This window comes from Patagioenas fasciata, chromosome 32 (assembly GCF_037038585.1).
Source record: "Patagioenas fasciata isolate bPatFas1 chromosome 32, bPatFas1.hap1, whole genome shotgun sequence".
NCBI classification, from domain to species: domain Eukaryota; kingdom Metazoa; phylum Chordata; class Aves; order Columbiformes; family Columbidae; genus Patagioenas; species Patagioenas fasciata.
Genome location: NC_092551.1, coordinates 2,555,102 through 2,567,206, shown reverse-complemented (window position 1 = coordinate 2,567,206; position 12,105 = coordinate 2,555,102). Strand labels below are relative to the sequence as shown.

Below are 12,105 nucleotides of genomic sequence, written 5' to 3'. Positions count from 1 at the left end.
GGAGGTTGGAATGGGGGGAATCGGGATCACCCCGTCCCCGCTTAATCACTGTCAGATATACTTGGAGAATGTGTATATGTGTATAATATATATATATGTATAGATCTATATATATGGATATAATATGTATACAGCCATGGCACCCTGGGAACACCCGGTCTCATCTGATCTGGGAAGCTAAGCAGGGTCGGACCCGGTCAGTGCTTGGATGGGAGACCAGTGGGACCTTGGGGGGATTAGAAGGGGGTGGTCAGTGGGTCAGAGAGGTTCTCCTGCCCCTCTGCTCTGCCCTTTAGTTCAGATATTATCAAGATATACTTGGGGAACATATGTATGTATATATCGTATATACAGCCATAGCACCCTGGGAATGCCCCATCTCATCTGATCTGGGAAGCTAAGCAGGGTCGGGCCCGGTCAGTGCTTGGATGGGAGACCAGTGGGACCTGGGGTGGGTTAGAAGGGGGTGGTCAGTGGGTCAGAGAGGTTCTCCTGCCTCTCTACTCTGCCCTTGATAAAAGGGTTTAGTTCAGATACTATCAGAATATACTTGGGGAACATTATATAGAAACATATATATAATCTATAGAGCCATAGCACCCTGAGAATGCCCCATCTGGTCTGATCTGGGAAGCTAAGCAGGGTCGGGCCCGGTCAGTGCTTGGATGGGAGACCAGCTGGGAATAGCGGGTGCTGTGGGCTGAGCCAGCACTGGGCCCTTGTGGCCAGGAAGCCAATGGGACCTGGGGGGGATGAGAAGCGGGTGGTCAGTGGGTCAGAGAGGTTCTCCTGCCCCTCTGCTCTGCCCTGGGGAGGCCACATCTGGAATAGTGTGTCACATCTGGAATAGTGTGTGCAGTTGTGGCCCCTCAGCTCCAGGACAGGGACACGTTCCTGTGTCCCCTCAGCTGGGTGTTCCCGCTCCGGGGGGGTTGGACTGGATGAGCTTTGAGGTCCCTTCCAACCCCTGACACTGATCCTGTCAATTCGGCGCTCGACCTCTCGGCCTGGCGGGGCGCGCGCGCGCTCCGCTCGGCGCTCGGCCTGGCCGCCTGGCGGCCGCCCCGCATGTGCCGGAGCCAAGATGGCGGCCTCCACCTCCTCGCAGCCTAAAGTGACAAAAGCGGCGGCGGCGCCGCGACCCCGGGATCGGGACCGGGGTGGGGACGGCGAACCCGAGCCCGAGGCGGCGCCCGAGCCGGGTGAGCGCCCCTTTTCCTCCGCCGGCCCCGCCCCGCCGGGCCCAACCGCGGCCCTCACCCCCATCCCCCCCCCCCCCCACCTCAGGCCCCGCCGCAGCGCTGGGCCCGGCTCGGGGCCGCCGCCGCTTCCAGGCCGGGCCCCGCCGGGGAACAGCGCGGGGAGCCCGGCGGAGGCGCCTGTCGCGGAGCCGCCGCCCTCCTTTGTCCGTTCGCCCGCCTCGCTTTGTCCCTCCCGGGCCCCCGGCGGGACCCCCGGGCCCGGCGCGGCCGCTCGTTGTGTCAGCGCGGGGAGGGGGAGCCCGTTTCCCGCCCCCCTGGGAGCGGCTGCGGGGGGGACGGGACACGATCCGGGGAGGGGGGATGCAAATCCCGGCACCGCCCCGGGCTGGGAAGCGGCGGCCGGTGGGGCCGGGGCAGCGCCCAACGTGGCCCCGGGCCCGGGCGGGGTGGCCGAGGGTCCCCACGGTCCCGCTCTGCCGGGAGCTGCCGCCTTCCCTGTCACAGCCCCATCCGCCCCCCAGCCACGGAGCTGCCGCCTCCCTTGTCCCCTCCCTGGCAGGGAGGTGCCACCATCGGTGTCCCCCACCCCACAGGGAGCTGCCACCATCAGCGTCCCCTTCCCCACAGTGAGGTGCCACCATCCATGTCCCCTCCCCATAGGGAGCTGCCACCTCCCCTGTCCTCCTACCCACAGGGAGCTGCCACCGTCAGTGTCCCCTTCCCCACAGGGAGCTGCCACCTCCTCTGTCCCCTCCCCACAGTAAGGTGTCACCATCGGTGTCCCCTTCCCCACAGCGTGGTGCCACCATCAGTGTCCCCCTCTCCACAGTGAGGTGCCACCATCAGTGTCCTCCCACCCCACAGGGAGCTGCCACCATCAGTGTCCCCTTCCCCACAGCGAGGTGCCACCATCAGTGTCCCCCTCCCCACAATGAGGTGCCACCATCGGTGTCCCCTTCCCCAGAGTGAGGTGCCACCATCAGTGTCCCCCACTCCACAGCGAGGTGCCACCATCCATGTCCCCTCCCCATAGGGAGCTGCCACCTCCCCTATCCTCCTACCCACAGGGAGGTGCCACCATCAGTGTCCCCCATCCCACAGGGAGCTGCCACCATCAGCGTCCCCTTCCCCACAGTGAGGTGCCACCATCCATGTCCCCTCCCCATAGGGAGCTGCCACCTCCCCTGTCCTCTTACCCACAGTGAGGTGCCACCATCAGTGTCCCCCTTCCCCACAGGGAGCTGCCACCATCAGTGTCCCCTTCCCCACAGCGAGGTGCCACCATCAGTGTTCCCCTCCCCAGAGCGAGGTGCCACCATCAGTGTCCCCCACTCCACAGGGAGGTGCCACCATCAGTGTTCCCCTCCCCACAGAGAGGTGCCACCATCCATGTCCCCTCCCCATAGGGAGCTGCCACCTCCCCTGTCCTCCTACCTACAGTGAGGTGCCACCTTCGGTGTCCCCTTCCCCACAGTAAGGTGTCACCATCAGTGTCCCCTTCCCCACAGCGTGGTGCCACCATCAGTGTCCCCCTTCCCACAGCGAGATGCCACCATCAGTGTCCCCTTCCCCACAGTGAGGTGCCACCATCGGTGTCCCCCTTCCCACAGCGAGGTGCCACCATCGGTGTCCCCTTCCTCACAGTGAGGTGCCGCCATCAGTGTCCCACTCCCCACAGTGAGGTGCCACCATCAGTGTCCCCACAGTGAGATGCCACCATCGGTGTCCCCCTCCTCACAGTGAACTGCCACCATCAGTGTCCCCTTCCCCACTACGAGATGCCACCATCACTGTCCCCTCCCTGGTAGGGAGGTGCCACAGTCCCTGTCCCCTCTGCACAGGGAGGTGCCACCATCAGTGTCCCTTTCCCCATGGGGAGGTGCCACCTTCCCTGTCCCCTCCCCACAGGGAAATGCCACTGTCCCTGTCCTCCCTGCTACAGAGAGGTGCCACCATCAGTGTCCCCTCCCCACAGGGAGCTGCCACCTCTCCTGTCCCCTCCCCACAGGGAGGTGCCACCTTCCCTGTCCCTTTCCCCACAGGGTGGTGTCACCTTCCTTGTCCCTCCCCAGCAGGGAGGTGCCACCATCAGTGTCACCTCCCTCTCAGGGAGGCCACTGTCCCTGTCCCATCCCCACACGGACCTGTCAGACCTGTCACCTTCCCTGTCCCCTCCCTGGTTGGGAGGTGCCACCTCTTCCGTACCCACCCCCAGGGAGGTGCCACCATCATTGTCCCCCCCTGGAACCACCACCGTCCCCTCTGAGGGACCTTCCCCCCCCTCTCAGGGACCTGCCACCCCCCATCCTCTGTCCCCAAGCCCATCACCGCGTCACCTATCACTGGGGCGATTGTCCCCCCCTAACCCCCCCAGCCCCATGCGCAACACCTTAAATCCTCCCCACCCCCCCAGTGACCCCGCTCGGTGACATTTACCCATCGGGGGGGTGACAATGTCCTTCTCTTGCAGTCCTGGCTCCGGAGGACGACGACTTGGTGGCCATGGAGTTGGGGTCCCCCCCGCTCCCCAAAAAACCCACCCCAGGGGGGCAGCTGGACCCGCCCCCCCCCCGCATCGGGACCAAACTCTCCCCGGAGCCACCCGGGAACAAACCGGAGCCCCAGGACCCCAAAAGTGAGTGTTTCACCCCATTTTTCCTCATTCCCAACAATCGTTGTTGTGGGGAACCCAGTGGGTGTTTGTTTAACACAACCCGGGTTGGGGGGTCAGGTCCTTTTGCTTAATTAATCCTCTAATTAGGTGGGCGAGCGCGTTGCCCCCCGCTATTGCTGCTTCACGGCGCTTTTCATTCCCCGATCGCTTTTAAAACCAGGAGCGACGTGTCCATCCTAAACCACCCCAGTCAACCCTTCCCCTCCTAATTAACAGTGTTCCTCTCCTAATTAATGAGGGGCAGGAGAACCTCTCTGACCCACTGACCACCCCCTTCTAATCCCCCCCAGGTCCCATTGGCTTCCTGGCCACAAGGGCCCAGTGCTGGCTCAGCCCACAGCACCCGCTATTCCCAGCTGGGCTCCCATCCAAGCACTGACCGGGCCCGACCCTGCTTAGCTTCCCAGATCAGACCAGATGGGGCGTTCTCAGGGTGCTATGGCTACATACATTATATATATGTATATATATGTTCCCCAAGTATATCCTGGTAGTATCTGAACTAAACCCTTTTATCAAGGGCAGAGCAGAGGGGCAGGAGAACCTCTCTGACCCACTGACCACCCCCTTCTAATCCACCCCAGGTACCATTGGTCTCCCATCCAAGCACTGACCGGGCCCGACCCTGCTTAGCTTCCCAGATCAGATGAGATGGGGCATTCTCAGGGTGCTATGGCTGTATATATTTTATATACATATGCATGTTCCCCAAGTACATCCTGATAGTTTCTGAACTAAAGGGCAGAGCAGAGGGGCAGGAGAACCTCTCTGACCTACTGACCACCCCCTTCTAATCCCCCCCAGGTCCCATTGGCTTCCTGGCCACAAGGGCCCAGTGCTGGCTCATGGTCACCCTGCTGTCCCCAGGCCCCCCAGCTCCCTTTCCCCTACGCTGCTCTCTAACAGCTCATTCCCAACTCACACTGGAACCTGGGGTTGTTCCTACCCAGATTCAAGACTCTACACTTGCCCTTGTTATATTTCTCTTTAAAGTCCTTTCTCTTTATTTTTAAAATTTCTCTTTTTACGCCTCTTTCAAAACTTCCCTTTAAAACCTCATTTTCCTTCACTTCTTCCCCATTTTTTTGGTCTCTCCATCACATTTTCCCTTCGCAAACCCCCATTTCTCTTGCCTAACCCTTTACCCTTTGGCTCCCGCAGCCCAGAGCCTGACGACGTGCGAGGTGTGTGGCGCCTGCTTCGAGACGCGCAAGGGCCTGTCCAGCCACGCTCGCTCCCACCTGCGCCAGCTCGGCGTGGCCGAGTCCGAGAGCAGCGGCGCCCCCATCGACCTCCTCTACGAGCTCATGAAGCACAAACCCAACAGCGCTGGCCACGGCGCCCCCCCGCTCACCAAAAAACCCCCCAAAGACGCCTCCGCCGCCCGCCCGCCGCTTCTGCCGCTCGCCGAGCGCCCGCCCGACGCTCCCCTCAACAAAGCCATTAAATCCCCGCCCGGCTTCGCCAAAACCCTCGCCCGCCCGGCTTCTCCCGGCCTCAAGAAGGTGCCGGCGGCTCTTTCGGGGTCCCCGTCGCCTAAAAACCCCGAGGAGAAAAGCTCCAAGTTGCCGTTGAGCCCCTTGCAGAGCTCCCCGAAGGCGCAGTGGCCACAGGATGAGGAAGGACCCCTCAATTTAAGTGAGTTTCTGTGCTTTTTTGCTATTTACCCTTTGGCGGCTTCGGTAACCGGGGGAACACGCGTTGCCCCATCGCGTTTCACTGATTTCCCACCCCCCGAGCCCTTTGTGTCTCTTCCCTCTGCACCAAAACGGTGGGTTTGGCCACCTTGGGAGGCCCCATCGCAGCCCTGGGGACCCCGACGCCATCCTCACCGCGTCCCTTGTTGTCCCCAAGCTCCGTCGGTGGCTTATTATGTCACCTCTGGGGGTTTTCTGCCCCCATGAGGGTTTTGGAGCCGTTGGGTGGTGAAATTGTTGCCGCTTCAATCTTCCCAAGCCGGAAAACGCCGGGGATGGTAAAACCGGTGCCGGTTCTCCACCGGTGAAGGGAGACGCTGCGTTCGGCCCCAGGGTGTCCTTGCAGCCCCTTAAATGCTGGGAGCGGCAGGAAACCCCTTTGTGCTCATCTCGGAGCCGCTGCCGCGATTCTGCGTCGTTAGGGCCGCTTGCTAACGAAGCTGTAGGAGCAGATGAGCGGCTGATGGATCCCAAACCGCGGCATGAGGATCTGGTGGATCCCAAACTGCAGCACAGTGAACCAGCTGACGGATCCCAAACTGAGGCACAAGAATCTGGCCAATGGATCCCAAACCGGGGCATGAGGAATCGGCCGTCAGATCCCAAACCACGGCTCAAGGATCTGGCTGACAGATCCCAAACCGTGGCATGAGGATCTGACCAATGGATCCCAAATCATGGCATGAAGAACCAGCCAATGGATCCTAAAGCATGGCATGAGGATCTGGCCAATGGATCCCAAAGCGTGACATGAGGATCTGGCCAACAGATTCCAAACCATGGCATGAGGAACCAGCCAACAGGTCCCAAACTGCGACTCAAGGATCTGGCCAATGGATCCCAAACCGCGGCACAAGGAACCAGCCGGCAGATCCCAAACCGCGGCTCAAGGATCTGGCCGACAGATCCCAAACCACAGCACAAGGATCTGACCGATGGGTCCCAAACCGCGGCACGAGCATCTGGCTGACAGGTCCCAAACCACGGCTCAAGAATCTGGCCGATGGATCCCAAACCATGGCTCAAGAATCTGGCTGATGGATCCCAAACCACAGCACAAGGATCTGGCCAACAGATCCCAAACCGCAGCACGAGGATCTGGCCGACGGATCCCAAACCATGGCACGAGGAACCAGCCGACAGGTCCCAAACTGCGCCTCAAGGATCTGGCTGATGGATCCCAAGCGGCGGCACAAGGAAGCAACTGACAGATCCCAAACCGCAGCACAATGAACTGGCCGACAGATCCCAAACTGTGGCACGAGGATCTGGCCGACAGATCCCAAACCACAGCACAAGGATCTGGCCGACAGATCCCAAACCCTGCCTCAAGGATCTGACTGACAGATCCCAAACCGCGGCACAAGGATCTGGCCAATGGATCCCAAACCATGGCATGAGGAACCGGCTGACAGGTCCCAAACTGTGCCATGAGGATCTGGCCGACAGGTCCCAAACTGCAGCACAATGAACCGGCTGACAGATCCCAAACCGCTGCTCAAGGATCTGACCGACAGATCCCAAACCGCGGCTCAAGGATCTGACCGACAGATCCCAAACCGCGGCTCAAGGATCTGACCGACAGATCCCAAACCGCGGCTCAAGGATCTGACCGACAGATCCCAAACCACAGCACGAGCATCTGGCCAATCTCCTCTTTCCCCTTCACCAACCAAAAAGCCACGGCCGTGCCGGCTGCTGCGGTGCCGCCGCTCCCACTCCATATCCCTTCCCAGCATCGCTCCATCAGCTCCCAGAATCCCATTTGATTGGAAATCCTCGCTCTGGCGCCCCACTCGGCTCTATCACCATCAGGGCCACCGCGCGGCGCTGGGAGCGCCTGCACACGTCCCACCTGCGCCAACATCCCCAAAATCACCCCCTTGAGGCTCCTTTGCCACGCAGGTGGGGTTTTCCCGTTCCCAGTGGGGTCGCGTCTCGGTTTCCCCTTCCCACCCAGCTCCGATGGTTTCCCCTCCGCGTGGCTTCAGGTTGCGCCTTGATTTTGGTGGCGAAACCCCTTCCCGCCTCATCTTCCTCCTCCTCTTCCCCATCCGTGCGTCCAGCGACTCCGACCGCGTCCGTCTGTCCGACCGCCGCCCATCTCTCTGTTCTCCCCCTCTCTCCGCAGCCTCGGGGTCGGAGCCGGTGCGCGACATCCGCTGCGAGTTCTGCGGCGAATACTTCGAGAACCGCAAAGGTTTGTCGAGCCACGCGCGCTCCCACCTGCGCCAGATGGGGGTGACCGAGTGGTACGTCAACGGCTCCCCCATCGACACCCTCCGCGAGATCCTCAAACGCCGCACCCAGCACAACCCCCCCGCTCCCAAATCCATGGCCAAGACCCTCCTGGGACCTTTGGAACCGCGCGGCGCCGGCGACATTCACATCCCCGCCCTCGGCAAGAAGGTCCAGCCACCCGGCAGCCCCGTGGGGGCTTCTCCTACCTCGTCCCCACCTCCCACCGCCCGCAAGATGTTTCCAGGCCTTTCTCCTCCCTCCTTGCAGAAGAAACTCAAACAAGATCAGCTGCGGATGGAAATCAAGCGGGAGATGCTGGCGGGAGGACTCCACGCGGAGCTGCACCCCTCGGACCCCGCCTGGGCCCCCCGGGACGACATGTCGCCCCTCAACCTCTGTGAGTCGCTGGGTGGCACCGGGTGGGGACACGGGGGCCTGGGGAAGCCACATCATCATCCGTGGGTTGTGGTTTTGCACTGGGATGGGGACATGGGGGTCTTGGGGAGCCACATCATCATCCGTGGGTCGTGGTTTTGCACTGGGATGGGGACATGGGGGTCTTGGGGAGCCACATCATCATCCGTGGGTCGTGGTTTTGCACTGGGATGGGGACACGGGGGTCTTGGGGAGCCACATCATCATCCGTGGGTCGTGGTTTTGCACTGGGATGGGGACACGGGGGGCTGAGGTAGCCGTGTTGGCTTCCATGGGTCGTGGTTTTGCACCAGTCTGAGGACATGGGGGTTTGGGGGAGCCACATCATCATCCGTGGGTCGTGGTTTTGCACTAGGATGGGGACATGGGGGTCTTGGGGAGCCACATCATCATCCGTGGGTCGTGGTTTTGCACCGGGATGGGGACATGGGGGTCTTGGGGAGCCACATCATCATCCGTGGGTCGTGGTTTTGCACCGGGATGGGGACATGGGGGTCTGAGGGAGCCACATCATCATCTGTGGGTCGTGGTTTTGCACTGGGATGGGGACATGGGGGTCTTGGGGAGCCACGTCATCATCCGTGGGTTGTGGTTTTGCACTGGGATGGGGACACGGGGGGCTGAGGTAGCTGTGTTGGCTTCCATGGGTCACAGTTTTGCACCAGTCTGGGGACATGGGGGTTTGGGGGAGCCACATCATCATCCGTGGGTCGTGGTTTTGCACTGGGATGGGGACATGGGGGTCTGAGGGAGCCACATCATCATCCGTGGGTCGTGGTTTTGCACCGGGATGGGGACATGGGCGTCTTGGGGAGCCACATCATCATCCGTGGGTCGTGGTTTTGCACTGGGATGGGGTCACGGGGTGCTAGGGGAGCCACATCGTCTTCTATGGGTCATGGTTTTGCACTGGGATGTGGACACGGGGGTCTTGGGGAGCTGCATCATCATCTGTGGGTCGTGGCTTTGTACCAGGATGGGGACACGGGGGGCTGAGGGAGCTGTGTTGGCTTCCATGGGTCATGGTTTTGCACTGGGATGGGATCACGGGGGTTTGAGGGAGCCACATCATCGTCCGTGGGTCGTGGTTTTGCACTAGGATGGGGACATGGGGGTCTGAGGGAGCCACATCATCGTCCGTGGGTCGTGGTTTGCACCGGGGTAGGGACACTGGGGTCTGAGGGAGCCACATCATCATCTGTGGGTTGTGGTTTTGCACCGGGATGGGGACATGGGGGTTTGGGGGAGCCACATCATCATCCGTGGGTCGTGGTTTTGCACTGGGATGGGGACATGGGGGTCTTGGGGAGCCACATCATCATCCGTGGGTTGTGGTTTTGCACTGGGATGGGGACATGGGGGTCTTGGGGAGCCACATCATCATCCGTGGGTCGTGGTTTTGCACTGGGATGGGGACACGGGGGTCTTGGGGAGCTGCATCATCATCCGTGGGTCGTGGCTTTGTACCAGGATGGGGACACGGGGGGCTGAGGGAGCTGTGTTGGCTTCCATGGGTCATGGTTTTGCACTGGGATGGGATCACGGGGGTTTGAGGGAGCCACATCATCGTCCGTGGGTCGTGGTTTTGCACCGGGATGGGGACATGGGGGTCTTGGGGAGCCACATCATCATCCGTGGGTTGTGGTTTTGCACTGGGATGGGGTCACGGGGGTCTTGGGGAGCCACATCATCTTCTGTGGGTCGTGGCTTTGTACCAGGATGGGGACACGGGGGGCTGAGGGAGCTGTGTTGGCTTCCATGGGTCATGGTTTTGCACTGGGATGGGGACATGGGAGTCTTGGGGAGCCACGTCATCATCCGTGGGTTGTGGTTTTGCACCGGGGTGGGGACATGGGGGTCTTGGGGAGCCACATCATCATCCGTGGGTCATGGTTTGCACCGGGATGGGGACACAGGGGGCTGAGGGAGCTGTGTTGGCTTCCATGGGTCATGGTTTTGCACTGGGATGGGATCACGGGGGTTTGAGGGAGCCACATCATCGTCCGTGGGTCGTGGTTTTGCACCGGGATGGGGACACTGGGGTCTGAGGGAGCCACATCATCATCTGTGGATTGTGGTTTTGCACCGGGATGGGGACACGGGGCTCTGGGAGAGCTGTGTTGGGTTTCATGGGTCGTGGTTTGCACTGAGATGGAGACACGGGGGGCTGGGGCAGCCTTGTCACCTTCCATGGGTCGTGGTTTTGCACCAGGATGGGGACACAGGGGCCTGGGGACGCCACATCATCATCTGTGGGTCGTGGTTTTGCACTGGGATGGGGATACAGGGGTCTGGGAGAGCCGTGTCACCTTCCATGGGTCGTGGATTTGCGCCGAGATGGGGACACGGGGGTCTGGGGGAGCTGCATCATCATCCGTGGGTTGTGGTTTTGCACTGAGATGGGGACACAGGGGTCTGGGAGAGCTGTGTTGGCTTTCATGGGTCGTGGTTTCCACCGGGATGGGGACACGGGGGTTTGAGGGAGCCACATAATCATCCGTGGGTCGTGGTTTTGTACCGGGATGCAGACAGAGGGATCTGGGGGAGCCACATCATCGTCCGTGGGTCATGGTTTTGCACCACGATGGGGATACAGGGGTCTGGGAGAGCTGTGTTGGCTTTCATGGGTCGTGGTTTGCACTGGGATGGGGACATGGGGCTCTGTGAGAGCCGCGTCACCTTCCATGGGTCATGGTTTTGCACTGGGATGGGGACACAGGGGCCTGGGGAAGCCACATCATCATCTGTGGGTCGTGGTTTTGCACTGGGATGGGGATACAGGGGTCTGGGAGAGCTGTGTTGGCTTTCATGGGTCATGGTTTGCACTGGGATGGGGACACGGGGGTCTTGGGAAGCCACGTCGTTTTCTATGGGTCGTGATTTTGCACTGGCATGGGGACACGGGAGTCTTGGGGAGCCACATCATCTGTGGGTCGTGGTTTTGCACCAGGATGGGGACACGGGGCTCTGGAAGAGCTGTGTTGGCTTTCATGGGTCGTGGTTTGCACCGGGATGGGGACACGGGGGTCTTGGGGAGCCACATCATCATCCGTGGGTCACGGTTTTGTGGGTTTTGAGCACCCAGGGGGGCGTCAAAGCCGCCGTTTCCTCCCCGCAGCCTCCCGAGCCGACCCGGTGCGCGACATCCGCTGCGAGTTCTGCGGCGAATACTTCGAGAACCGCAAAGGTTTGTCGAGCCACGCGCGCTCCCACCTGCGCCAGATGGGGGTGACCGAGTGGTCGGTCAACGGCTCCCCCATCGACACCCTCCGCGAGATCCTCAAAAAGAAAACCAAACCGTGCGTTATCAAGAAAGAACCGCACCCCACCACCATCGAACCCCCCAAATCCATCGGGGACGACGGGACGGAGCCCAAATCCCCCGGCAAACTCCTACAGGGTCTCGGTTTGCCCACGCTAAGCGGGCGACCGGGCAAACCGGGTCCCGGCGCCGCCTCGCTCGCCCGGGACATCACGTTGGTGCCGCTGAGCGCCAAAGCCACGGGCGGCTTCCTGACGCCGATATCGGCCAAGCGGCCGCTGCCGGATGATCGGTTGGGGCCTCCCGGTGACGTGAAGCACAAGGCGTTCATCCAGAGCGAGCTGCCCTTCAAGGCCAAGGCCGCGCATGAGAAACACGCGCACACCTGTGAGTGGGGACCAAACCAGGGGGTGGGGGGGACACGCGGTGTCACCCCCCTGTGTGCGACCAAGTGGAGATTTGGGGGTGTTGTTTCCCCTTGAGCCGAATCTCCTTGGTTTATGGAGCGGCCTCCCCAACCCAACCCCCCCTGGGGGAGCTGGAAAATGAGGAGAATTTGCACAATTTGTGGATTGTGGAGAATTTTTTGGGGGG

At 61.2% G+C, this 12,105-nt stretch overlaps 1 protein-coding gene and 1 pseudogene across 7 annotated transcripts in view; one reads left to right on the top strand and one right to left on the bottom strand.

Annotated features, from left to right (window-relative positions):
- Positions 1-12,105, top strand: part of WIZ (WIZ zinc finger) — a 60,610-nt gene that overhangs the window by 41,336 nt on the left and 7,169 nt on the right. For 2 of the 7 annotated variants that reach the window (XM_065859188.2, XM_065859186.2), the window contains exons 6-9: positions 3,673-3,837; positions 5,038-5,514; positions 7,705-8,211; positions 11,368-11,898. In XM_065859188.2, the coding sequence (XP_065715260.2) occupies positions 3,673-3,837; positions 5,038-5,514; positions 7,705-8,211; positions 11,368-11,898 (1,680 nt within the window). Of the gene's footprint in view, positions 1-3,672; positions 3,838-5,037; positions 5,515-7,704; positions 8,212-11,334; positions 11,899-12,105 lie in introns of all 7 variants that reach the window. The other 5 variants (XM_065859185.2, XM_065859184.2, XM_065859187.2 and 2 more) reach the window with 4 other exon arrangements.
- Positions 4,208-4,326, bottom strand: LOC139826005 (5S ribosomal RNA; annotated as a pseudogene).